At 38.0% G+C, this 25,388-nt stretch overlaps 1 protein-coding gene across 1 annotated transcript in view; it reads right to left on the bottom strand.

The window, feature by feature from the left end:
• baiap3 (BAI1 associated protein 3) overlaps positions 1–25,388 on the bottom strand; it is a 73,928-nt gene that overhangs the window by 39,348 nt on the left and 9,192 nt on the right. The window contains exons 2-3 of the mRNA XM_073838685.1: positions 22,015–22,176; positions 5,578–5,665 (exon numbers count right to left, since the gene is read on the bottom strand). Coding sequence (XP_073694786.1) covers positions 5,578–5,665; positions 22,015–22,163 — 237 coding nt within the window. The 5' untranslated portion in view covers positions 22,164–22,176. The remainder of the gene's footprint in view (positions 1–5,577; positions 5,666–22,014; positions 22,177–25,388) is intronic.

Here is a 25,388-nt window from a genome sequence, read left to right as displayed (position 1 = left end):
ATAAGTTAAATTTACCCAGATCTTCAAATTCAAAAAGTTCTAACCCCCAGCTCTTAATGCATTGTGTTTCCTTCTGAAGCATCAGTGAGTGTTTGAGTATTAAGAATCACTTTTGAACAGGGTCATTTTTATAAATGCAACAATTATTTTCTCTTGTGGACTATAGGTAAACATCTTGTATGTGAAAAAAAATCTTACTGAGGTCAGTACTAAATAAAAAAAATAACATGTGCAATTTTTCAAGCTGTGATTCGGTAGAGATTTCTGGTGAAGAAACAACTGCAATTCTGCTGTTAAACAATTACTTTTTAAAAAGTTTAAATAATGTTGACTGATGGCTTCAACATAAGTGTATGCCATCGATAAAGCACTTCATAGCTTACAGCAAGTCTGTTTTTAATGTTTTACAAGTAATTGCATTCCATTATCTTACGGAATTCAGTAAATTCCACTTCCTGTTATTCCAATTCAGCTTCCTCTGGGTGTTGCCAGTTCAATTAAAATTTCAGCAACAGTCACTCGATCTCAAAATCCCAGGAAAACAGCCACCAATTCACTAGCAATATCTCCAGCACTGACTGCTGTCAAGAGTTCATGAATCCACTGTAAGGAAAACACTAAGCCGGAGATGTGCGCGTGGGAAGTTATTAAATTAAGGAGGGATTCGCAGCTCGCCAAAAAGAACAGTGATGCCCGTTTCATCTTTGTTAAAGACCACCGGTATGTCCTAGACACATCCACCAGAGTGAAGAGATAAAATTTGAACTTTACAGCATTAATGGGAAAGTTATTTTCGTCCGCAGCAAAATGGTGAATCCTGACATCAGACCCTCACAGCAGACGAGCCATATGGTAGTGGGAGTATCATGATTTACAGCCTAAGAAGCGGATAGCTCGCAGTCTTTGTGAGCATAATGAATCCTAATTGTACTCTTCATCTCCACTCTTGTACCGCCGGCGAACGCTTGTGAATTTCTCTGTCTGCTTTGTATCCAATCACACTATTCATTCTGCACTGCATTTAGTCTTTTTGCAGTGTATTATGTTTTGTATGTCAATAAGGTTAGCTGACATTTATTACCATTATTACATGACATTTCCTCATATCATTGCCATTGTCGCTCTAAGGCTATGGAGGAATAACATATTATTGCTTTTCCTTACAGTTGGACTATAATGAGAAAAATGACACTAAACCTGACTGGATGAGAAAAATTTACTAGCGAATTTCAGGATATCTGTCCTCGAGGTGAAGCTTAACAGTGTGTAGGTCGTGCATGGCAATGCTAATGATCCTAAACACACAAGTAAATCAATAACGGAGAGGCGTAACTAGAGAAATTTTGTGTTTTCCAATGGTCAAGTCAAAGTCCTGACCTTTAGCCGGATGAAATGTTGTGGCATGACCTGTTCAAGCAAGACACCACAGAAATCTCAATGACGTAAAGAGAAATACAAGTGAGTATGTGAGCCTGGACAACAAAAAGCAGTCATAAGGGTCAATTTTCTGAAACTGAGAATTATACATCATCTGAAAGCTGATTAATAAACAAGCTTCCAAATAGTGTATGGTTGGTTAGGATAGGATACAATTGGCCCAAGATACAAGTATTTGAAAATCTGAAATCTAGGGTGCAAAAAAAAATCTAAATATTGAGATTGCTAAGAACTTAATTTGAACAAATTAAAAGGCAATGTGTTTTCTTAATCAAAAATTAAGTTTTGACATATTTACGGTAGGAAATTTACATAATATCTTCATGGAACATGATCTTGACTTAAAAACCTAATGATTTTTGGCCACTAATGATTTTTTTAGTAATCAAGAAATCTGTTGATTATTCTAATAATTAATTGAGTAATTGTATAGTTACATTACAATTTTTGTGCGAACAATAGCCTTTAAAATGACTTAAAATACACATACAACTGAGGCAATAATAATAAGTTCAAATAAAGCGTCAAAAGCACAGTTTGGCCATTTTTTACGACTGAAATGCTACAGCCATTGTAACTTCTTGAATATGTGGACATCAAAACATGTAGAGTGAGGGTTAAAGCTTGTATTTTGAAATTGCGATCAACAGTTAGCATATTGAGAAAAATATTGATGTATTCTCCTATGTGTCACAGCCCTGGACTATTTAGATGGTCTCACCCATCATCTCCCCCCGCTGCTCTGTGTGTTTTGGTTCATCCCTCATTGTCTGCACCTGTGTTTGTTAATCAGTCTGTGTATTTAATGTGTGTGTTTCCCCTCAATCATTGTCAGACTTTGATGTTTCTGCCCCCATGCTCCTGTGTTTCCCGTTGTTTCTCCTGGATTATTATTAAACTGTTCGTTATTCTACGTCGTTGTTTTGTCTTTCCTCGTCTGAACGTTACAGAAAGTCCGACCAAATACAGTTTTTCTCCGTGTTTCCCTCATTTTGTTTATCGCTCTTTTTTCTCAGTCCTTTTGTTTCCGTTGTGTCATCACGATGAATCCCCTACTCCGTCCAGAATTCATCCTCCTCCGGCTGAAGAAGGGCATCTACCGCTCGAGGGATTTACCGTCATGTTCCAGCTAGTAGCTAACACCACCAGCTACCCGAACGACGTGCTCTGTGCGTTCTATGACACTAGCCTCAACGTGTCATGCAGAGCGCCGTCGTCCGAGAACGGCCCTCGAGCCAATTTCACCACGTTTGTGGAGTGGACACTTGCGAGAAACCGATCCTCGTTCCACACCTGTACCATGGAGAATCTCGCCAGTGCCACTCCAGACCCAGAGCCCAGCCAGTCACCACCACGACCCACGGAATACCAGCCAGAGCCCACCAATGATGGAGAGCTAAAGCCTGCTACGACCAGCGAGCCATCGCAGAGAGCAGCTGATCACCACGGAGCCTGAGCTGCACGAGCCGTCAGACCTGGTGCGTGAGCCGGCCACAATGACCGTGACGGTGGATGTGTCAGTGGAGCGTGAAATTGCTGAGGACAGCATTACCCACTGCACCACCACTGAGTGTGAGCTGAATTTAGATCTGGGACAAACAGTAAGAGACTATGATCCAGAAATGAGGATTTGAATATTGAACTCCCTGTAAATTCTAAACTGTCTGTCTGCATAGATTTCCCACCCACCCTCCCTCAGTTACCTCTGTCTAACAATCTGTATACTTCAACCATGCCACCACTGCTGCCTGTCAGTCCCTCTGCTTACCCTCAGCCCACCATCTGTGCAGTGGGTTCGCCGCAGGTCTGGCAGTCACCATCGGCCTCATGGTTGGAGGATCCCTCATCTCCGCCTTCAGCCTCTGAGTCCTGGACTCCGCCTCGGCCCTCCGACCCTAGGGCTTCACCCCGTCTCTAAGCTCCCTCGTCGCCCGTCGGTCCACCAGCTCCACCGGGGTTCCATCGTCCTTTCGGGTCCACCCCGGTCTGTCGTCATCCCACCTTCGCCTCAGTCCGGAGGAGTTCCACCGGCTCCGTGGAACTCCTCCATTCCTCTGGCACAGCCTCAGTCCTCTGTCGCTCCGGCTCCGTCGCGGACCTCCGGATCTCCGCCTCGGTCACCAGAGCCTTGGGCTCCGCCTGGGCCCTCTGGATCCTCGATGTCACCCAGGTTCATTGGCTTTCCGTCTCTGCCTCGGGCTCTACCACCACCTGCTCCGCCTCCGTCGGTCACCCCCCGGGAGTCGACAGCCTGCCCTCCACCATGGATCCTCCCTCCATCGGCTCCACCATGGGGTTCCATCATGGCTGCGGTCTGGGTCCCACCTGGCTCCTCCTGCTCCAGCTACCTCCTGTTTCCTCCTTGACTCCTCCCTCCATCATCACCTCCATGGATTATTCTGTCACCACCCTGGACTCTATCATTTGCCCTCCTCTCGGGAGTCCGTCCTCCGCCGAAGCCCCCTCCTAGACTTTGTTTTCCCTGTTTTGTCAGCGCAAGGACGCGCCTACCGGGAGGGGGAGGTAATGTCACGCCCCTGGACTATTTAGTCGGTTTCACCCATCATCTCCCCCTGCTGCTCTGTGTGTTTTGGTTCATCCCTCATTGTCTGCACCGGTGTTTGTTAATCAGTCTGTGTATTTAATGTATGTGTTTCCCCTCAATCCTTGTTGGACTTTGATGCTTCTGCCCCGTGCTCCTGTGTTCCCGTTGTTTCTCCTGGATTATTATTAAACTGTTCGTTATTCTACGTCATTGTTTTGTTTTTTCTTCATCTGAACGTTACACTATGCTTGCATAGGTTTATAAATGATTTACCTTACAAATCTGATGAAATGGTGCACATTGCGTTCCCAGAGGAACGTTATAATAAACCCAAACTCATAGCAATATGCAAAGACAGAGTTTGAGACACGAGTAAATAATTAAAGCACATAATAAACCTGTATTGCATATATTTATTTAATTTAAGCATACCGTTTGTGAATTCACAATAGTATTATTCTTTATTATGATGTTTAAATGGGTTTAATATATCATGAAGTATTGGAAAACTGTCTAATAATGCGTTTCATGAATTCTCGTCCTTAAAATGCACTTCTGTTATTTTACTGGTTACTCAACAAGGCAAATTGCAGTCAAGGATTTTTAAAAATGTAGTTCTTCAATTGTATCGAGAAATCGTGACAGCCCTAAAATAAAATATTTGTAGCAATAGCCAACAATACATTGTATGGGTCAAAATTATTGATTTTTGATTTGATTTTTGAATTAGGATATTAAATAAACATCATGCTCCAAGAAGATATTTTGTACATTTTGTACCATAAATGTATCAAAACTGAATTTTTGATTAGTAATTTGCATTGCTAGAACTTCATTTGGACAATTTTAAAGGCAATTTTCTCAATATTTAGATTTTTTGCACCCTCAGATTCACAATTTTGTATTTCCAAATATTTTCCTATCCTTCCAAACTATACATCAATCGAAGGCGTATTCATTCAGCTTTAAGATGTATGCATTATTAAAAAAAAAATTCCCTTACGACTAGCTTTGTGGTCCAGGCTCACAAATCTCAATATTATTATTTTAAAGTAAAAATTGTATTTGCTACTAATTGATTCACTAATTCATTAAGGGATAAATGAGAAAACTTGTTTCTATACATCAAGGTTTGCACAATTTTCCACACAAAGATGAATCACTGTGTTCAATACTGACGTGAAAAAGCATAATTTCAAACATTAATTGCGTGATTAGATCTTAAGGATGCCATTTCTGTAGGAATGTTTCAATTGTGAGTATACAGTCCTACCCATTATAAGTGCTAATGATGTTTTTATCACCCAGAACCACTTGGAGGCAAAGTCTACTCAGCCAGCAGTGATTGCTGTCCTTTTCAACATTTACTGCTAGAACAGTGGGAGAGGAACGCTCTTCAATAAACATCTAATTCAAGCACATTAACTCTGACGCTGTCTTTATATGAGGGGAAGAGGGAGGGGGAGTTTCTGTGATCGCGCAGCAAAGCTCAGGAAAAAGAGCTACTTTAATATGACCTGATTCTTAAGCACACAGGGGACAGGGATACACCTTGGTATAAGCAGGGATGCAATCGCTTTGAATAATGTGGTTACCTCAGTTTGGCCGGCAGACAGCAGACTATCCTGTTTCTGGAGGATTTTATTCATGCGGTCAAAGAACTCCCCGTTTCCCCTGGCAACCCTGGAAATAGAGACGGATCAGTTCAGTTGTGGAACATTTCACCCTTGTTTACATTTAATTACACAATGTGGCTTCAAAAAGAGTTTCCCTTCCAGCTGAGTCTGGGATGTTTTTTTTTTTTGTTTTTTTTTGTCTCCAGCTCTGCTTCACTGTAATCAGTATCACATATATGCTGAAAGCTCATCTGGACCTCTGGAGTGCTGCTCATTCACACTAACAAGATAAGATGAGCAACAATGAGAGATCTTTGACAGGCATCCAGCAAACACTTGTTTTGGACTGATGTGTAATTACTGGTACATAGATAAAAGGAGAAGTGGTAATAAACTGTCAAATTGTCAAATTTAGGTTGAAACATATGACAGGATGAGGACAAATTAGCATGGAGGTTTTACTTTCAGATAATGCTTAGGTTTAAAAGAAGTAAAATTATTTTGGTATGACAGTTGGTTAAGCTTCTCTATTCTACGTTAACCCTAATATGTGACCCTGGACCACAAAACCAATCTTAAAGCACGGGTACATTTGTAGCAATAGCCAACAATACATTGTATTGGTCAAAATGATCGATTTTTCTTTTATGACAAAAATCATTAGGATATTAAGTAAAGATCATGTTCTATGAAGATATATGCATTGCTAAGAACTTCATTTGGACAACTTTAAAGGCGATTTTCTCAATATTTCCATTTTTTTTCCATGTTAAAATAGTTGTATCTCAGCCAAATATTGTCCTATTCTAACAAAGCTTATTTATTCAGCTTTCAGATGATGAATAAATGTCAATTTGAAAAAATTGACCCTTGTGGTCCAGGGTGACATATGAGCAATAATAAATAAAAGTACATTTTTACCCAAAGTATTTGCAGTATGGAAACTATACATGGAATAGAGTCTAAAAAAGGTTTTTCATCATTCTATTATTTCTCCATTCTTCTTAATACAGAAACAGATACATATGTCACTGCCACAGATCAACACAAATTTGAATTCATACACATTTGTACAGTCTTCATGTTTTCATGCAATCTGCATACGCTCCACTGATGGTTAGGTTCAAATTCATATGAAATCAACCTCTTGTAAAATAGTATTTTTATGAGATCAGGCTGCAAGATAATTGCTGACCTTTGAGCTAGTGCAAGACCAGCATTTGTGGTTAAAAAGTACATTTTATATATATAAAATGAGACATCGCTTCACTAGATAAGAGCCTTATTCCTCAGCTGGGATCATGTAGAGTCTTTTAAAGCTGCATTGAAACTGTAATTTGGACCTTTAACTCAATGATCCCCATCATCGAAGTCCACTATATGGAGAAAAAACCTGGAATGTTTTCCTCAAAAACCTTTTGAAGTAAAGAAAAACAGACATGAACATCTTGGAGGACATTAGGGTGAGTAAATCAGGCAATTGTAATTCAGGAGTGAACTAATCCTTTAACCATCTTCTTCAGATAAATTTCAATAATAACACTGCTTTGTTGGCTAGTATCAAACTAGCACTAACCTTTCATTGCATTTCCCAAACAATGACATCACCTGCTGCTTAACTACCACAGTACGATGCACTCATGAAGAAACCATCAAGCTAGTCACGACTGTTCCCACAAAACCTATGAACTTTATGGCATGTCGTTCAAACCACATTGGTTAGAGCGCTCATTAATGACTTGAAGCAGATGGTACTAGAGCCATACGCACATACACACTCCTCAAAAATGGTGCTTTAAAGGATTAGTTCACTTCCAGAACAAAAATTTACAGATCATGTAATCACCCCCTTGTCATCCAAGATGTTCACATCTTTCTTTCTTCGGTCATAAAGAAAATATGTTTTTTTGAGGAAAACATTATAGGATTTCTCTCCATATAGTGGACTTATATGGTGCCCCTGAGTTTGATCTTTCAAAATGCAGTTTAAATGCAGCTTCAAAGGGCTCTAAACGATCCCAGCTGAGAAAGAAGGGTCATATCTAGCAAAGCGATCATTTACTTTCTAAAAAATGTACAATTTATACACTGTTCAACCTCAAATGCTCATCTTGTCTAGCTCTGTGTAAACTGTGTATTCCAGTTCATGACAGTTAGGGTATGTTGAAAAACTCCCATCTCGTTTCAAAATTGCCCTACATCGCTGCAGAAGTACTGACCCAGTGAATATGCAGAAAAAATAAGTCTTTCAACATACCCCGTCTTGAACGAGAATAACCAGTTCACGCAGAGCTTGACAAGATGAGCGTTTGAGGTTAAAAAGTATATAAATTGTAGATTTTTTGGAAAATAACCAATCGTTTCGCTAGCTAAGACACTTCTTCCTCTGCTGGGATTGCTTAGAGCCCTTTGAAGCTGCATTGAAACTGCATCTGAAAGATCAAACTCAAGAGCACCATAGAAGTCTACTATATGGAGAGAAAACCTGAACTGTTTTCTTTAAAAAAACTAAAAACTATTTCTTTATGACTGAAGAAAGAAAGACATGAACATCTGGGATGACAAGGGAGAGTTGTACATTATCTGTCAAGTTTTGTTCTGGAAGTATACTACTCTTTATTTCTCCTAATAATGACCAGTAAAAGAAAGAAATTTGCAAATATGGAATTACAGATATAGACTGTACTAAGCTGCATGCTAAGCTGCTTATTTTGCTATAGCACATGATCTATTTAAGTCCACATGTCATACTATGCTTCTAATCACACGCTAAGAGCTGTAGTTTTAACCACACAAGTTTGTGATGCTCTTTGCAAATGTTCTTTGGATTCGAGAAACACCAAATCTTTGAAGTTTGTTGGAAATGACGGATCTTCCAACCACAGTTGTCGACTGATGCTTTTGGTAAACGCACCCCAGGCTGGCTCATAACGGAAATTCACGCTGGTCTTTTCAGCGAGGCAGATAATCCGTTACTTTACACATCTGAACGAATGGGCTCAGAAAGCAGATGTGGCTCAGCCAAGCGAAACAAACAAACACTGTGGGAAACACTGACAGCAGATATCAGGACTTGTCGTGGACCTTGTTGCTTCAAGTTTATCTGCAGAACGCCTGCGCTCACTGGGGATTGAGGTGACAGGCCTCCCCATCCCTCTGACAAGCCTGAAAATCAACAGCTTGAAGCGCGTTCCCGAGAAACGGCCTCCAAGGAGATAAGATGATGATGGACGTTTTCCGTCCTCATTAGTCACCGCCGCGCCGCTTAAACATCATCAATGCAACAAGTACACAATCGCGTCTTGCCTCTTCCGATCAAGATTCTCATGCACTGTCCAACTTCATTTATCTTATCGCGAGGCGATCCGAGGAGGGGGTGGGAAGCGTGCATCTCCCACAAACCAGGGTGAACTCCTGGACCCCTGCCACTTGCTAATTTTCCAGACCCGGTCGTCATGGTGATGATAGCCCGTTCAATGTGGGATTGGTTGGCAGAGTGCAGCACCTAGGGAATATCGCCCATCTCTCCTGCTCTGCCCTGCCTGATTTCAGTAGAGTGTAGAGGAATGAGTGGGGAATGCATTAGTATGGCCATACATCTGTCAGACCCCCTCGGTGAGCTCCAGCCCCCCCGTCTCTCATTATTTATCCAGCCCACAGCACTCCAGACCATTTCTTTATCAACGCCATCACAGCAGGTGAGCATTAGATACCTGCGCCCCCTGATATCCAACAGAGCGCACCCGGGATTCCCTCAGGAGATGAATTAGGGATGACACTTTGAGTCCGCATACATCCATATTAATATACTCTCAACAAGGCCACACATTATATCATTGTCTGATAATTCTAGGACTGTCTAGACCGTTTTGTACTTACCCCCGAGAAAGAAAAATCACAAATGAGATCACTTTAATGTCTTGGTTGATTATCAAAGATGGCATTGAGATAAAAAAAGAAGTGCAAAGGTGCTCTAAAAACAGGTCTGCAAGCTCCAAGGCTCAAAGTTGGGCTGGTTATCATGGCCTTGTAAAGAGATGGTAACCTCTGACTTAAATTCATAGTCGTGCAAATGTGAGAGACCGGAAACATAAGAAAGAGAACTCTTGTGAATTCTTGTGAATTCGTATCTCACATGTGGGACCAATGGAAATCTATATGTCAATATGTAACCTAGCTGAAACTTTAAAGATTGCATGAAAGTGGAGTTGACTGTATATTTAGGGGTTCAAGCATGTAGCATTTAAACCCTATTGTAATTGTTAGAATGGCCAAGGAACAGCAATCTCCATGTAAAACTGATCGTGCAGACTAAACCATAAGTCGTAGAGACTTGAAACTTGGAGGGATAGTAGTACTCACACCACCGACAATGTCACCAAGGCTCGCCCCATTCGGCCTGATGGGGGCACTACAGCTATCAAAAGTACAAAATCGTTAATAACTCCTAAACCGCCAGTCACAGACTCAAGTGTTTATGTCATTGGAAGCCTTGGCTCTTGCCTTAGATTCGAGGCGTATTAAAAAAAAAAAAAAAAAAAAACTACTTTTGCAAACAAGTACTAGATTTTTCATCTGATCAGAACCAAACCAGAATAGAAAGATTTTCTGGAGAGTGATTATCAATAATTATCAACAAAAAGTTGAACTTTCGACTCACCGTTGCAAAGGAACACCAAAGCGTTTGGAAGGGGTAGGGCCACTTTTAGTAAAATGCCTATAACTTCTGAACGAAATTAGATATCTTTGCCAAACTCAGAACACATATGTAAGAGCTCAATCTGAGGTCACAGGAAAAAAAAAATCACAGAGATTGGCCACTTGGTGGTGCTATAAGAGAGAAAAAAATTAAAAATGGCTACGCAACCATTTACCCAGCATGAACATCACTGTGCAAGGTCATGGTCCAAAGTGCCACAAGTGTCTAAAAGGACATTTGAGTATCTCACATGACGTAAAAACATGACGCCATTGAAGTTTGACCACCTATTAGACGAGGTTAAAGGAGAGGACGATCAGAATAAAATTTGGTGTGTCTGTTTGACTCACGGCCCTCAAGGTATTTCTATGGTATATTACCTGGATTTGCCAAAATGCTTTTTTTAAATGCATTGAACCCCAGTAATCGCTGCTTGTATTGCGGTTGTATTATGTGTTTATTATCATATGTAACATTAAGTTTAGTCTGTTTAGTCTGTTGTGGCTGGAGCCTGAGCAGTATGACAGCATCAAAACGGCTTGATAATCGAGACAGTTTAGGTTTTTGGGGATTAAAAAAAATGAGTGAACATATTTTTATCATTGTAGGGTGGTTGTGTCCACAAACTGCTAAGAAACATTTATATGCAAATGTCCTCTCCCTGCGAATGGCAGTGAAGTGATATGACGCAGTTACAACAAATTGACACAGATGGGTCACACTCACATGACAATGAAAACATGATGGACGATTCCATTCATACTACACACTTTAACACCGTATAAAACACTTTTTTTAAAGTCTCTAAGTGAGTACTTCAAAAGAAGTACCTCCTCAGAGAGTATGTGATTTTGCATGCAGCCTTAAATTTTCCCTGTTCCTGTGCTAATTAAAGTTGTCGTAAGCAGCTCCAGAGTGATTAGCCACATGAGATGTACAGCTCAGGTGATTGGTTCAAATAGGTTATGGTCCCATGAGCACAGATGACAGATATCAAATCACAGACTTCCTTGAGGTACTACAGACATCCTCGGCAACCATGCAAAATGACTGACAGGCAGAGATTGTTTCGGATTGGCTAGATTCAGAGGCTGCTTCTCTCGCTATTTTCAGCTGTTCACAGAGCCTAGCACTGTCAGATAGAGACAGGTAGTGATATATTTCAGTGGTATCTGTCAGGTAGTGACGACATTTTGTGTGTGGTTTTCAAAAAACATTGCTTAGAGCACATTCAAGTTGTCTGTTTCTCAGATTTTGTTCTCCTGGGAAAAGACCTCCTCATCTCCTCTTCAGCTTCAGAAAAGATCTCCACAGTGTCAAAAATGTGCCAAGACACCAAAGTATGCAATCAAAAGTGAGATGTTCTGATATAAACTCTTAACCAACACTTCAGATTGTCAAATTCCTTCGAAACCAAATGATCTGAGCTCTGTTATTTGAATTCATTTTGTAGCCGTATACTTTTATCATATGTCAACACCTGCCTCATTTGTTTCTGTTTTTATTTCTCCTGAGAAAAGTAAGGGAGGTGATTTCGGAGAGGCTAGCAATAGCAAGCTAGCTTTGAATCCATAAGATACCACCCTCCCTTGGTTCGTGTGTTTCTCCAAAACACATGAACCAAGCACACGATTAGAGGAGGATTGAATTGTTGGTGGAGGATTGAATCCAATGCTGTCAGATTACCTCATGTCTCAGTCACAGGTGAGAAAACATTAAAGTACAAAGCACATATTACAATAACACGATTAATTCTTGCTCGGTCTACAGTAGTGCAATGGACGCACTGATGACATATCATGAGCCCAAAGTAGGGCTGTCAAAACATTTTTAATTTTGGATATTTGTCGAATTTAAAATAAAAACCCACATTTGAATACAAAAACGATGCATTCGAATTTTAGGTGTGCTTTAAGGATGACGATGTAATTGTCGTTGCATTATAATGTTTTTATTAGCCTATCCAGTTGAACTGATATGTTGTTCATTAAAAATTATGTGGAAAAAGAGAACATGAATGCGGAGAACATCTTGTTTACGTCAAAACTGAAGCTAAGCCGTTCACACAGAACGCATTATTTAGAGCATTTTCCAGCGGGACATCCATCACTGCAGCACTTGCGTCTCGCACAAGAGATATGCATATTTAGAAAGCCACGTAAAATCAATGTAAGTTCAACTTTGAAAAAACATATCTCGAGACATTATGGTGAGGTTTTTTCCCCATCCCACTGCATTTCATGTTTTAAAATGAAAAAAGTACTCAGTGTGTTATTCGGCCCTTTGTATTAAATACATACATACATGATGCTGTTTCGTTTATAGTTGTTTAAGCAACTTCATTAATTGTAATTTGTTAATAAACATTATTTTAAACATGCACTTTTTCACAGATAGTCATGTTATTTTTATTGCTTTGAATAAACGTGCATTAGTAAGATTTTTGCTTGTGTGTCCTCTAGTGGCCTCAGGAGAGAAGCCAACATGTTTTTTGTCACCCCAATGAAATTATGCATTTTAAATTCGAATATAATATAATACAATTTTGACAGCCCTAGTGCAAACAGTTGACAGGCAGGTAGGACAGCCAATCACAGCCCTTGAACCGAGGGTCTTGATTGGAATGAATATTTTATGGTTCTACCCCTTCCACAGACTACATAAATAGGCCATTTAAAGGGCAAAGAAGGAAAAACAATACATTAAGAGCCGGAGGGTGAAAACTTTTGAACAGAATGGAGATGTGTACATTTTTCTTATTTTGCCTAAATATTATATTTTTTCATTTAATACTGCCCTTCAGAGGCTACAGAAGATAGTTGTATGTTTCCCAGAAGACAAATTAAGTTAAATTTACCCTAATCTTAATGCACGTTTTTTCCTTCTGAAGCATCCTTCTAAGTGTTTAAACCTTCTGTAATAGTTGCATATGAGTCCCTCAGTTGTCCTCAGTGTGAATAGATGGATCTCAAAATCATACAGTCATTGTTGGAAAGGGTTCAAATACACAAAAATGCTGGAAAAACAAAGAATTTGTGGGACCTGAAGGATATTTTGAAGAACAGCAGGCGGGTTAACTGTTCAGGACAAACAAGGGACTCATGAACAACTATCACTAAAACGAAAAAACACACAGCTGTGGATCATTCAGGTAACAACACAGTATTACGAATCAAGGGGATGTAAACTTTTGAACAGGGTCATTTTTATAAATTCAACTATTATTTTCCTCATGTTGACTATATGTAAAAATCTTTTATGTGAAATATCTTATTCAGGTCAGTAATAAATAAAAAATAACATGCATTTTGTATGATCCCTCTTATTTTTGGTAAAATAATAAACATTTTGCAGAAATGTTTGACCTCAACTGTATGCAAAGCAGAGTTGTATATGCTACACACTCTTCTGAAAACGAGGCGGGAATATGCAGCTCATTTGCATTTAAAGTGATACACACCAAATCAGCTCCAGAAATGACATTTTCCTCATGTTATAATAAATGATCTGTGGGGTATTTTGAGCTGAAACTTCACATTCTGGGGACAGCCAAGACCAATATTACATCTTGTAAAAAGGGGCATAATAGATGCCTTTTAACTTATTAATTGCTATTGGGATAACAAAAAATGCTTTTTGACCAAATCACCTACCCTGCATTTAAGAGAAACATCTGAAACGTAGCAGGCAAAGCTATAAACAGTGACTTCTAAGCTATAATATTTTACTCCGGGTGTTGCGGAAAACCAATAAGCATGCTGTTTAAAAGTCATGAACACTTTGCGTCTGTGCTTGGCTTTCCATCTCCAATCAAAGCTTTTAAACCTTCCTGTGCTGTTATTACTTGAAAAGTGATTGCTTGGGAGGCATGGATTATTACAACTTCTGTGATTTATACGAATGCAAGTGACACACACTCCGCACACACAAACAGGCACAAAGCTTATTTGGCTGTCCACATTCATGTTGCTAGGAAACAGACTTTTCCATGAAGCTTTTTATTATTTTAGCAATATTGTTTATTTTCATTATTCCGACTTCAAAGGTTGTAACAGAGAGCAAAAAATGAAAAAGTACATTATTTACGGACATATCACAAACACACACAGATACAAGCAGGATGAATGCAGGAGCTTCCCGTCGACTGGACTTCAGAGGCTCAGAACAAAAAATAAGACTTGGCACTTACGAATCAGATGAATGCCCAGCTAAATTAAATGTTAAGTATGCAATAATCATCCTTTGGTAAAGGCGACATTTAAGGACAAATAATTTTGAGTTCGTGCATGAAAATAAAAGTCATGCTCACCCCCACAACAGGAAATAAAATTCTGGATGGAGCTCATTACCTCTGATTCCATTCGGGCCCTTCAGGTCGTACCGCATGTGATTACGCTAATTTCTAATGCTGCCGCCAATCAGCCGTATTCCTCATTTTTCCCGCAGTGTACTGTGGCCGCATCATAATACAAGATCTTTCTCTTAACCAGGTCATTTAGATGAGTGTCACAGCTATATGAAAGTTACACACCCAGGCTTCTACTGCTGTTTTTCTCACAACAAGCTGATTATATCAAGTAAACATGGCGCTGAACTATAACAGTCTTCATTCTTATGGATAATTAAGAATAAATAATATTTAATCTATAATTAAATTTTATTGTTTGGTTTTTGTAGGCACATTCTGTGCTGTCATTTTTAAATTTATTTGATTAGCTTTCACACTGCGTGTGCAGTATTAGGATTGGACAATATGTGGTAATCAGATGAAATACTTTAAATATTTATATTCCTATTGAGTCCTGAGCTCAAATAATAATTTTAAAAGAAACAACAAATGTAACAGGAGAAGCTTAATATTGTTCCTTTACTTTAGAGCTATGTACTCTCTAATAGACTATTATAAGTACAAAAGTACAAAAACATTCACATTTTGTCATGTAGCGCATCTGTAATGATGTGATTCGGTAAAAAGCTTGTTGTGGAGAACCCCCTCCACCTCTTTCTCCTTTTAAAATGATGACAAATTGCTCTCTCTGTGTTTTAGTTTGAGCTGCGGTCTGCGGTCGGCTTGACGATACAAAATAAAATGTTCTCCTATTCGCTGTAATGATCAACTCAAATTAGTGTGCATGATTAGATACTACCAAGACAAAAAAGCTATTACAAACTGTCTGATCTAATCAATAGCTGAAAAATAAGGGAAGCCCTGCTCTGATTCTGGAGATACGGGACGTCAGTGGCTACAGAACTGAAAAACAAGTCTATGTAGCTGCACTGCGGGCAATATTTTGGAATAATCCAAATGTTCAGAGGTTCATTTAGTCCTGTTTCTGCCGTGTTTTTATTGTCCTGCCATTCAATATGGGTCAACACAAATGATTAAAGGGATAGTTCACACAAAAATGAAAATTCTGTCATTAATTACTCACCCTCATATTGTTCCCAACCTGTAAGATTCTTGTTTATCTTTTTAAAGGAAAGGAAAGGAGGTGAAGTGAGGCCAAGTATGGTGACCCATACTAGGAATTTGTGCTCTGCATTTAACCCATCCAAGTGCACACACACAGTAGTGAACACACACACACACACCGTGAACACACACCCGGAGCAGCGGGCAGCCATTGCTGCGGCGCGGTTGGGGGTACGGTGCCTTGCTCAAGGGACTCACCTCAGTCTTGGTATTGAGTGCTGGTTATTCACCTTCCCCACTGACAATCCCTGCCGGACCTGCGACTCGAACCCGCAACCTTTGGGTTACAAGTCCGACTCTCTAACCATTAGGCCATGGCTGCCCCTTTCAGAAAACAAATTAAGATATTTTTGATGAAATCCAAGAGCTCTCTGATCCTGCATAGACAGCAACGGAACTGACATGTTCAAGGCCCAGAAAGGTAGTAAGGACATCTATAAAATAATTCATGTGACATCAGTGGTTATATGAAGATATGAGAATACTTTTTGTGTGCAAAGTAAACAAAAATAATGACTTTATTCAACAATTTCTTGTCTCTACATACGCATCTGTCATGGTACTTTCCTGACGTGTGTCGAAGACTGACAGGGAAGAGAAGAAATTGTTGAATAAAGTTGTTTTTTATATTGCACACATACAAACATACAAAAAGTATTCTCGTAGCATCAAAAACTACGGTTGAACCACTGATGTCACATGGACTATTTTGTCGATATTCTTACTACCTTTCTGGGCCTTAACCATGTCAGCTGCGCTGCTGTCTATGCAGTGTCAGAAGCTCTTGGATTTCATCAAAAATATCTTAATTTGTGTTTTGAAGATGAACTTACGGGTCTTACGGGTTTGGAACGACATGAGGGTGAGCAATTAATGACAGAATTTTCATTTTTGGGTGAATTATCTCTTTAAGATTAGCAATGAGACTATATTATGCTTTCAAAGTTACTGAAAATCATACAGTGATGATAAAATAACAATGAATAATATAGCTGCAAGTAGCAATGACCAGAGTTGAAGCGCTTTAAGGCATTTAAGCACATATAAAAAAAAAAAAAACATTTTTGGCAAATCCGGTTAATTTACCACAGAAATATGATGTTTTTTAACGTTTACGACTGTTATAGCGCCAGCTGTGGTTCGATGCTCTTAAAACTTTGCATGCTTGTTTAGAATCACCTGTCGCATGTGCTCACCTGGTTTCACAAAGTTTTCGTTTAGGCTTTATAGGATTTTCGGTAAATTTTTCTAAACGACCCTGTTATAGCTTCCCAAAGGGTAAATTTCAACATTTTTTGATAATTATTTACCTAGAGAATCTGGGAAAATTGTACTGCAGTGGTTTTTCCAAACTGAGTGAAAAACCTAGGACTTGCTTGTTTTTTTTACATTTTCTCAATCATTTAACTAACGATTTGATTGACAGCAGTATTTCTAGAGGCAAAGTTGTCCGGAATGAGGGGTTCTATCATATGACCCCCCACACACACCCCACCCCACCCCCTTTCAAACTTCATTGGTTTGGCCTTTTTTTTTTTTGAGATATGGGAATGGTCTTATAGCCACTTGTGGCACTTTGGGCCATGGGCGTGCGCAGCGATTTTCATGTTGATAGAATACATATGTAAGAGCTCAATCTGAGGTCACAGGATAAAATGCTCATTCCGTTCAGGAATTATAGGCATTTTACTAAAAGTATGTCAAACGTTTTGTTGAAATTTCAACTTTTAAAAAAAATAATTTTTGATATTCACTCTTCAGAGAATCTTACTGCACTGGTTTGGTTCTGATCGGGTGAAAAACCTAGAACTAGTACTCAAAAGTAGGTTTTTCAAAAAATCCAAAATACCCGAAAATTTTGACGTCCCAACATAAGACACTTGAGCCTGCGACTGACGGTTTAGGAGTCATGAGCGATTTTGTACTTTTGGTCGCTGTAGCACCCCCGTCAGGCCAATTGGGGTGAGCCTTGGTGACGCTGTCAACGGTTTGAGTACTATCATCCCTCCAAGTTTCAAGTCTCTACGACTAAGCTGACACAAACTAATAATGAGCAATAAACTAACACTAGCAAAGATTAATTAAAGGGGTCATCAGATGCCCATTTTCCACAAGTTCATATGATTCTTTAGGGCCTTAATGAAAAGTCTATAATATACTTTGGTTAAAAATTCTCAATAGTAGTGTAAAAAAAACACCTTTTTACCTTGTCAAAATCAGCTCTGCAAAAACTCAACTCATTTTATTGCATGGTCCCTTCAAATGCAAATGAGCTCTGTTCGCCCCGCCCCTCTCTGCTGTGGGATTATGAGATGTAATGGGGACATTACTTTTAAAGATTCAAAAAATACCACTGGGTGGATTTTTTTCATTGTACGGTGGTTGTGTACACAAACTACCAACACACATTAATGTTCAAACAACAAGTAAAAGTTAGTTTTGTGTCTGATGGCCCCTTTAATATACTAACATATATTTCTCATTGTTAGTTAATCTTAGTTGTAACTTTAACTAATGGGACCTTATTTTAAAGTGGTGTAAATAGTAGGCCTAACATATTGACACAATAATACAAAAGATCATTCAACAATCTGTGCCTGGTATTGAGATCTTACTCCACATAATCGATTTCAAACGTTTCCATTGATCTGTAGATCTTACACCGGCTGTAATCAGGCTCACCTGTGATGTGAATAAGGAAAGGACGCTCTGCACAGCTTTTTATCATTTGCATAATATTAATGAGTGAGTATCTGGGTTACAGGTATTACTTCTCTTTGGTGCTAATGAAGGAGACAAACAGCTTCCTGCAGACCTAATGATGGCAGTCATATAGCCCGAGGCAACGGTGGCTAACGCACTTCAGAGTCTCATAGGAGGCTGACTGAATCCTGTCTAGTCCAGCTGCTAGTCAGGAAAACAATGGAGGGACTGAGAGCATTTACTGCTGCTAGTTACATCTGGCCAGCGACGACAGCAATCAACCCAACGTACGGTATAAAAAAACATTAGCGAAGAAGGGTACATCAAATCAAGCGCAAAACAATCATTTAGTTCAGCTCTGCACGTAACAGGTGTTTTTCCCTCCTAGACAGAAGAGGTGCAGTCATTAAAAATAAAGCAGCTCATATTTTAGGAGCAGCTGTGATAAACAGACGTGTTTTGGTTGCTATAGAAACCTCAAGGTTCATATGCCCATCATTACGTTTGGCTTTGAAATCAGTCGAAAAGGAATCAAAACAAGACAACCACAGAGGACGGCTGAAAAACAATCGACTTTGTTTACCTACAGCAGCGAACCCGTTCACTACATACATCTTTACAGACATGAATTTGATCAAAATAGCACTGGATGGTCACGTGACCTAGGACAAAATAATTCAAAGTGATGATTCCAAGTATAATACGCCAGATAGGGTAAAAAACATGTTCTTGTGACACAGGTGGAGATGTGCTGGAAAACACTTAAGCCGTGTTATATTTATAGCCTCTGGTATTAGGACTTTCTTCGCCTCTTCGTAAAGATCAAACTGACTCGTATTATCATTCTTCGCTAACCACAGAGACCAAACCACTTTTATCTTTGCTGCCTGTAAATTGTCTAAAAAACTGGCCTGAATAGAAAAGAAACCACACTAAACCAGAAAGGCAATTGTTGCATGTTCGCACAAAGGCCTTCTTGTACTGAATTCTTAACAACGATAAAATTGAAATGTGATAGAGCAAGGTGTCGAGATTTAGTCATTTTCAAAGCATGAATGTACTATAGACACAGTAGGCGTTCAAGAGCTAAATGAGTCACTGGCCTGTTCATGGACAGTCATGCCACCACCATCTGCTAAGATCTGGATGAAGTTAATAGATCAACAGAATATTCGAAACATTAAGAACATTGAAACAATTACCCTCCGTTTGTTCAGTGTATTAACCTCTACTGTCTCGATTTGTAAAATAATGGTTGTTAAAGCAAGCATGAAATTGCACTTTATGGGCAATTTCTGTTCTGTTCTGAGTATAATATTGAGACAGGTTGGAATAGGACATTTAGAAGTGGTCATCCCTTTTATCCAGAGTTTAGTTTAGTCACCCCCATGTCATCCAAGATGTTCATCCAGGTCTTTCTCTCTTCAGTCAAAAATAAATGTAGGTTTTTGAGGAAAACATTCCAGGATTTTTCTTCATATGGTGGACTTCAATGGGGATCAACAGGTTGAAGGTCCAAACTGTACTTTTAATGCAGCTTCAAACGTCTCTACACAATCCCAGCCGAGGAATAAGGGTCTTTTCTAGTGAAACTGCTGGTCGTTTTATAAAATATAAAATTGAAATAGTTTTTAACTACAAATGCTCATCTTGCACTAGCTTTGTGATGCACATCTACGACTTCACGCATTACACAATCATGTCAGAAAGGTCACGGGTGGTTACTTGGTTCAAAAAGGCAGGTAGGGTGAAAAAAATCCATCTCAGTTTGTCCACCAACTTCAAAATCGCAGGACATCGTTGTTTTATCTTTGACTTTCTTTTCATATTCGCTTTGTAAACACTAGGGCGGTACTTCTGCCTATGTGACGTGTGACCTTTTTTTTGACAGATTGTTTTGCTAGATAAGACTCTTATTCATTGGCTGAGATTGTGTAGAGCCTGTTCATGCTGCATTAAAACTGCAATCTTTAACCCTTTGAAAGCTCCCATTGAAGTCTACTATATGGAGAAAAATCCTGGAATGTTTTCCACAAAAACCTTAATTTCGACAGATAAAAAGAAAGAGATGAACATCTTGGATGATAGACGGGTGAGTAAATGATCAGGATTTTTTTTTTATTCTGGAAGTGAACTAATCCTTTAATAAATTGTAGCCTCTTCCTCAGCAACCAATTAGGTTGTTGGAGAGGAAATTCAGTACACACCAACCATGATTTGCCTCTGCTTCTAGTTAGATGTAGATGATAAATTACAAATTATTAGTTTTACTCAGCAAGTATGCATTAAACTGATCCAAATTGTGAGTAAAGAGCTTTGCATTGAAAATAAATAAATAATGATTTTTAGTTTTGACAAAAATATCGATTGACATAGATAATAAGATCTTTCTATACAAAATCTCTCTTAACATCAGCAAATCAGCATATTAGATTGATTCCTGTTGGATCATGTGACACTGAAGTAATGACTGCTGAAAATGTAAGTATATTCAAGTAATAATATTTCACAATATTACCGTTTTTACAAATCAAATAAATGCAGTCTTGGTGAGCAGAAGAGACTTTCAAAAATTCACAAATCCCACACTTTTGAATAATAAAACTGCTAAAAGTGAGCTTTATCAACAAAATAAACTAGTTCAGAAAACTCATAAAGTCATAAGGGTCAATTTTTTGAAATTGATAATTAAACATAATGTAAAAGCTGAATATAATAAGCTTTTCATTGATGTATGGTTGTTAGGATAGGATAACATTTGGCTGAGTTACATCTATTTGAAAATCTGGAATCTGAGGGTGCAAAAAAATCTAAATTTTGAGAAAATTACCTTTAAAGTTGTCCAAATGAAGTTCTTAGCAACACATATTACCAATCAAAAAATAAGTTTTGATATATTTACGGTAGGAAATTTAGAAATTATCTTCATGGAACATGATCTTTACTAAATATCCTGATGATTTTTGGCATAAAAAATTGATAATTTTGACCCATACAATGTATTGTTGCCTATTGCTACAAATATACCTGTGCTACTTAAACTGGTTTTGTGGTCCAGGGTCACATCTATTCTATTCTATGACTGCATTACATCTGTACATGTATACTTTGTATAAATGTGTTGCCAATGTTGTACATGTGTGTCAGTGTGAAAGGTTTCCAAGCTTTCTTCCTTATGTTATTTAAACATATTCAGTTTTTCCACCCTCACCTTGTCTTGCTCTATGAAGGGTTTGAAAGGCACTATTCTGTGTAAAGCAGCTTTGGGGACGATATATTGTGTATACAAATACAAATTGAATTGATTTCACGGTTCTTTGCTGATTAGAACTCTTCTTTAGAAAACATAAATCTTTGTACTGGTGTTTTAAAGCAGTGGCATTCAATCCCGGGCTGTGTTCCACTTCGCCTATAAAGAAGCTTTCTAAAGTACAAATAGAATAGAACTGGGGAATAAAAAAGCATTTTCAGCAGCATCAGGCTATAAAAGCCTTTTAGTTGTAATGGAAGCCTTAATTTTGTGAGAGTGGTGTGGACTCACCTGTGCACGATGGTGCCAGAGCGGCGGGCGAGCGGCGGGGGACTCCCTCCGGCGCTGGTGCTGGCCGGTGTCTCCCTCCTGGTCCTCAGGGACTGGCTCCTCTGCACCTGTCTCAGCACACTGCTCTTGAGATCCAGCAGCGTCGACATGCTCGTTCACTATCTGCAGAAAATACCACACACTGCATCAGCTACGCCGCAGGAGGGGTGGAAAGGTGACAGAATGAGGGGACGAGTGGGGGCCATTATCAGAGAGCACTTCTCAGAAAGGCGGGAGCGGTGAAACAATTAACCCAGCGTCCACCTCTCAGGCCGACCATTGGCTGTGCTCACAACGGGAACGATGAGTAATTACAGGCATCATGCCTCCCTCTCGTAATCCAGTTATAAACACACTTTGCATAGGGCGCACGCGGCTGCTGTCCAGTGTTAATTGACGTACATGTCAGGCACATTTGTCTTCAGCTCCAGCGAGCGGTCATCGGTGTGAGAAGCGAAGCCTGCAATTACTCTCAATGTCAAGACGGCGCCGAGTTTTTCACCCGACAGCTCAGATGCGGTGCAGACGGAGATTGTGAGAGTTCGGCACAGGCTCTTAATTCTGTTATGACTGAAACCAGAGGTTTAAACTCTTGGCTCTTAACCCAAGGAGTCTGAGAGCGAAGAACAGCCACTTCTGGGTACGGACTGAGAGTGACTCACTAGTGAGCCACATTCACTCGCATCTCTGGGAAAAGCGACTGCTCTGTACAGAGAGAAAGAACCATGGGGTGAAATAAAGAGCGTAAGAGACTGACAGAATGAGTGGCGGAGTATAATTTTGATTGAGATGTCAGACGTACAAACGGTTCTTTCATCTCGTGACAGTCCGTCTTTGTCAAATCTCTAAATGTTACGAGGAGGAGTTCTGAAGCCCACTGTCGTATCAGTTGTTTTCTATACATCAAAGACATGCAAATGTGACTCTACGTTTACATGTCACTGGTACATTACCTCACAATACTACACTAGAATGTGAGGTTTTTGGTAAACAGCATTTTTTCTGAAGACTTTGTATTTAATATCATCGAAGAAAGCACCATAGACCAGTTTGGACCAGTGGAACATATTTTCTAGCTGTTTACTACAGTCCAGCTTGACCAACTCTTAGACATGACCTGCAAAAACTGAAATTAAGGTGTCCCAGGTAAAAAAAAAGTGCACTAAAATACACTTTATTTAAGTATACTTAGTACACTTTTCAGTAATGTACTAAAAGTGCTCTATTTTCGCACACTAATTTTGTACTTATTGTACTAAAAAATAGTATTAAGTATATGTTAAGATAAACTTAATACCATCTAAGTGTACTCAACTGTGCTATTTTGAGACACCATGAAATTGAACTAAAATGCTCTTTTAACATACTATATCTGTATTTAAAAATATATATTTAGTTACAACTAGAAATACACTTGAACCCTACTTTTAAACATTTATAAATATATTTATGACTAATTTAAAGTATAACAATAATATATTAAAAGAATATACAAAGTGTGAAAAAAGTGTGCTAAAATACAATTTAAGTACACTTAGTGCACTTCCCTAATGTACTTAAAGTGCTCTATTTTCGGGCACTGATTTTGTACTTAATATACTAAAAGTTATTCTTAAGTACTTCTTAAGATAAACTTAAGATCATCTAAGTGTACTCAACTGTGCTATTTTGAGACACCATGAAGATGAACTAAAATGTGCTTTTAACATACTATCTCAGCATTTCCAAAAATGTATTTTGTTACCACTTATAATACAATTGAAACATATTTCATAAACCTTTAAATATACTAATTATACATAAAAAATAAACTTACTGATTATTTAAAATACAATAATAATATATAACAAATGTATACAAAGCGTATTTATAATGTATTGCCCACATATTTTTATTAATAAAAAATACACTTATTAATTATTTAAAATACATGAATAATATATAAAAAATCTATACAAAGCGTATTTATAATGTATTGCCCACATATTTTTATTAATAAAAAATACACTTATTAATTATTTAAAATACATAAATAATATATAAAAAATGTATACAAAGCGTATTTATAATGTATTGCCCACATATTTTTATTAATAAAAAATACACTTATTAATTATTTAAAATACATGAATAATATATAAAAAATGTATACAAAGCGTATTTATAATGTATTGCCCAAATATTTTTATTAATAAAAAATACACTTGTTGATTATTTAAAATACATGAATAATATATAATAAATGTATACATAGCGTATTTATAATGTATTTTTTATTAATAAAAATATGTGGGCAAGACATTATAATTACGCTTTGTATAAATTTATTATATATAATTCATATATTTTAATTAATTATTAAGTGTATTATAATGAATAAAAATGTATGGGCAATACATTATAAATACGTTGTCACGAAACGTGTAGGAAAGCAAAAAATAACGTCTTCAATAAAAAGTCTTCAATAAATCCTCAGGCAGAGTAACAATAGACAGGAATGACTGGAGAAGATGTGCACACAACGAAGGAACATAGGTGTAACGCTTGTAGCCGGACAAAGAAACAAGGAAATCAAACAAACTTATAAAGGGGAGATAATTACAACAACAGGTGGAGGGGATCACACTAATGAGCAGGAAGACCAAAAAAGGGCATGGGAGAAACCAAACAGACAGTCCAATGGGGGAAACACTGGGAAAAACCAAGACAAACAGTCCAAGGGCGTGACATACACTTTGTATACATTTATCATATATTATTCATGTATTTTAAATAATTAAGAAGTGTATTTTTTATTAATAAACATATGTGGGCAATACATTATAAATATGCTTTGTATACATTTATTATATATTATTCATGTATTTTAAATAATCAACAAGAGTATTTTTTTTGTAATAAAAATATGTGGGAAACACATTATAAATACGCCTTGCATACATTTGTTATATATTTATGTATTTTAAATAATCAACAAGTGTATTTTTTATTGATAAAAATATGTGGGCAATACATTATAAATACGCTTTGTATACATTTGTTATATATTATTCATGTATTTTAAATAATCAGTAAGTTTATTTTTTATGTATAATTAGTATATTTAAAGGTTTATGAAATATGTTTCAATTCTATTAGAAGTGGTAGCAAAATAAATTTTTTGGAAATGCTGAGATAGTATGTTAAAAGCACATTTTAGTTCATCTTCATGGTGTCTCAAAATAGCACAGTTGAGTACACTTAGATGATCTTAAGTTTATCTTAAGAAGTACTTAAGAATAACTTTTAGTATATTGAGTACAAAATTAGTTGCCGAAAATAGAGCACTTTAAGTA

This window comes from Garra rufa, chromosome 1 (genome assembly GCF_049309525.1).
Source record: "Garra rufa chromosome 1, GarRuf1.0, whole genome shotgun sequence".
NCBI lineage: Eukaryota > Metazoa > Chordata > Actinopteri > Cypriniformes > Cyprinidae > Garra > Garra rufa.
Note: the sequence above shows the minus strand (reverse complement) of the source record. Positions and strands in the feature narration are given on the sequence as shown.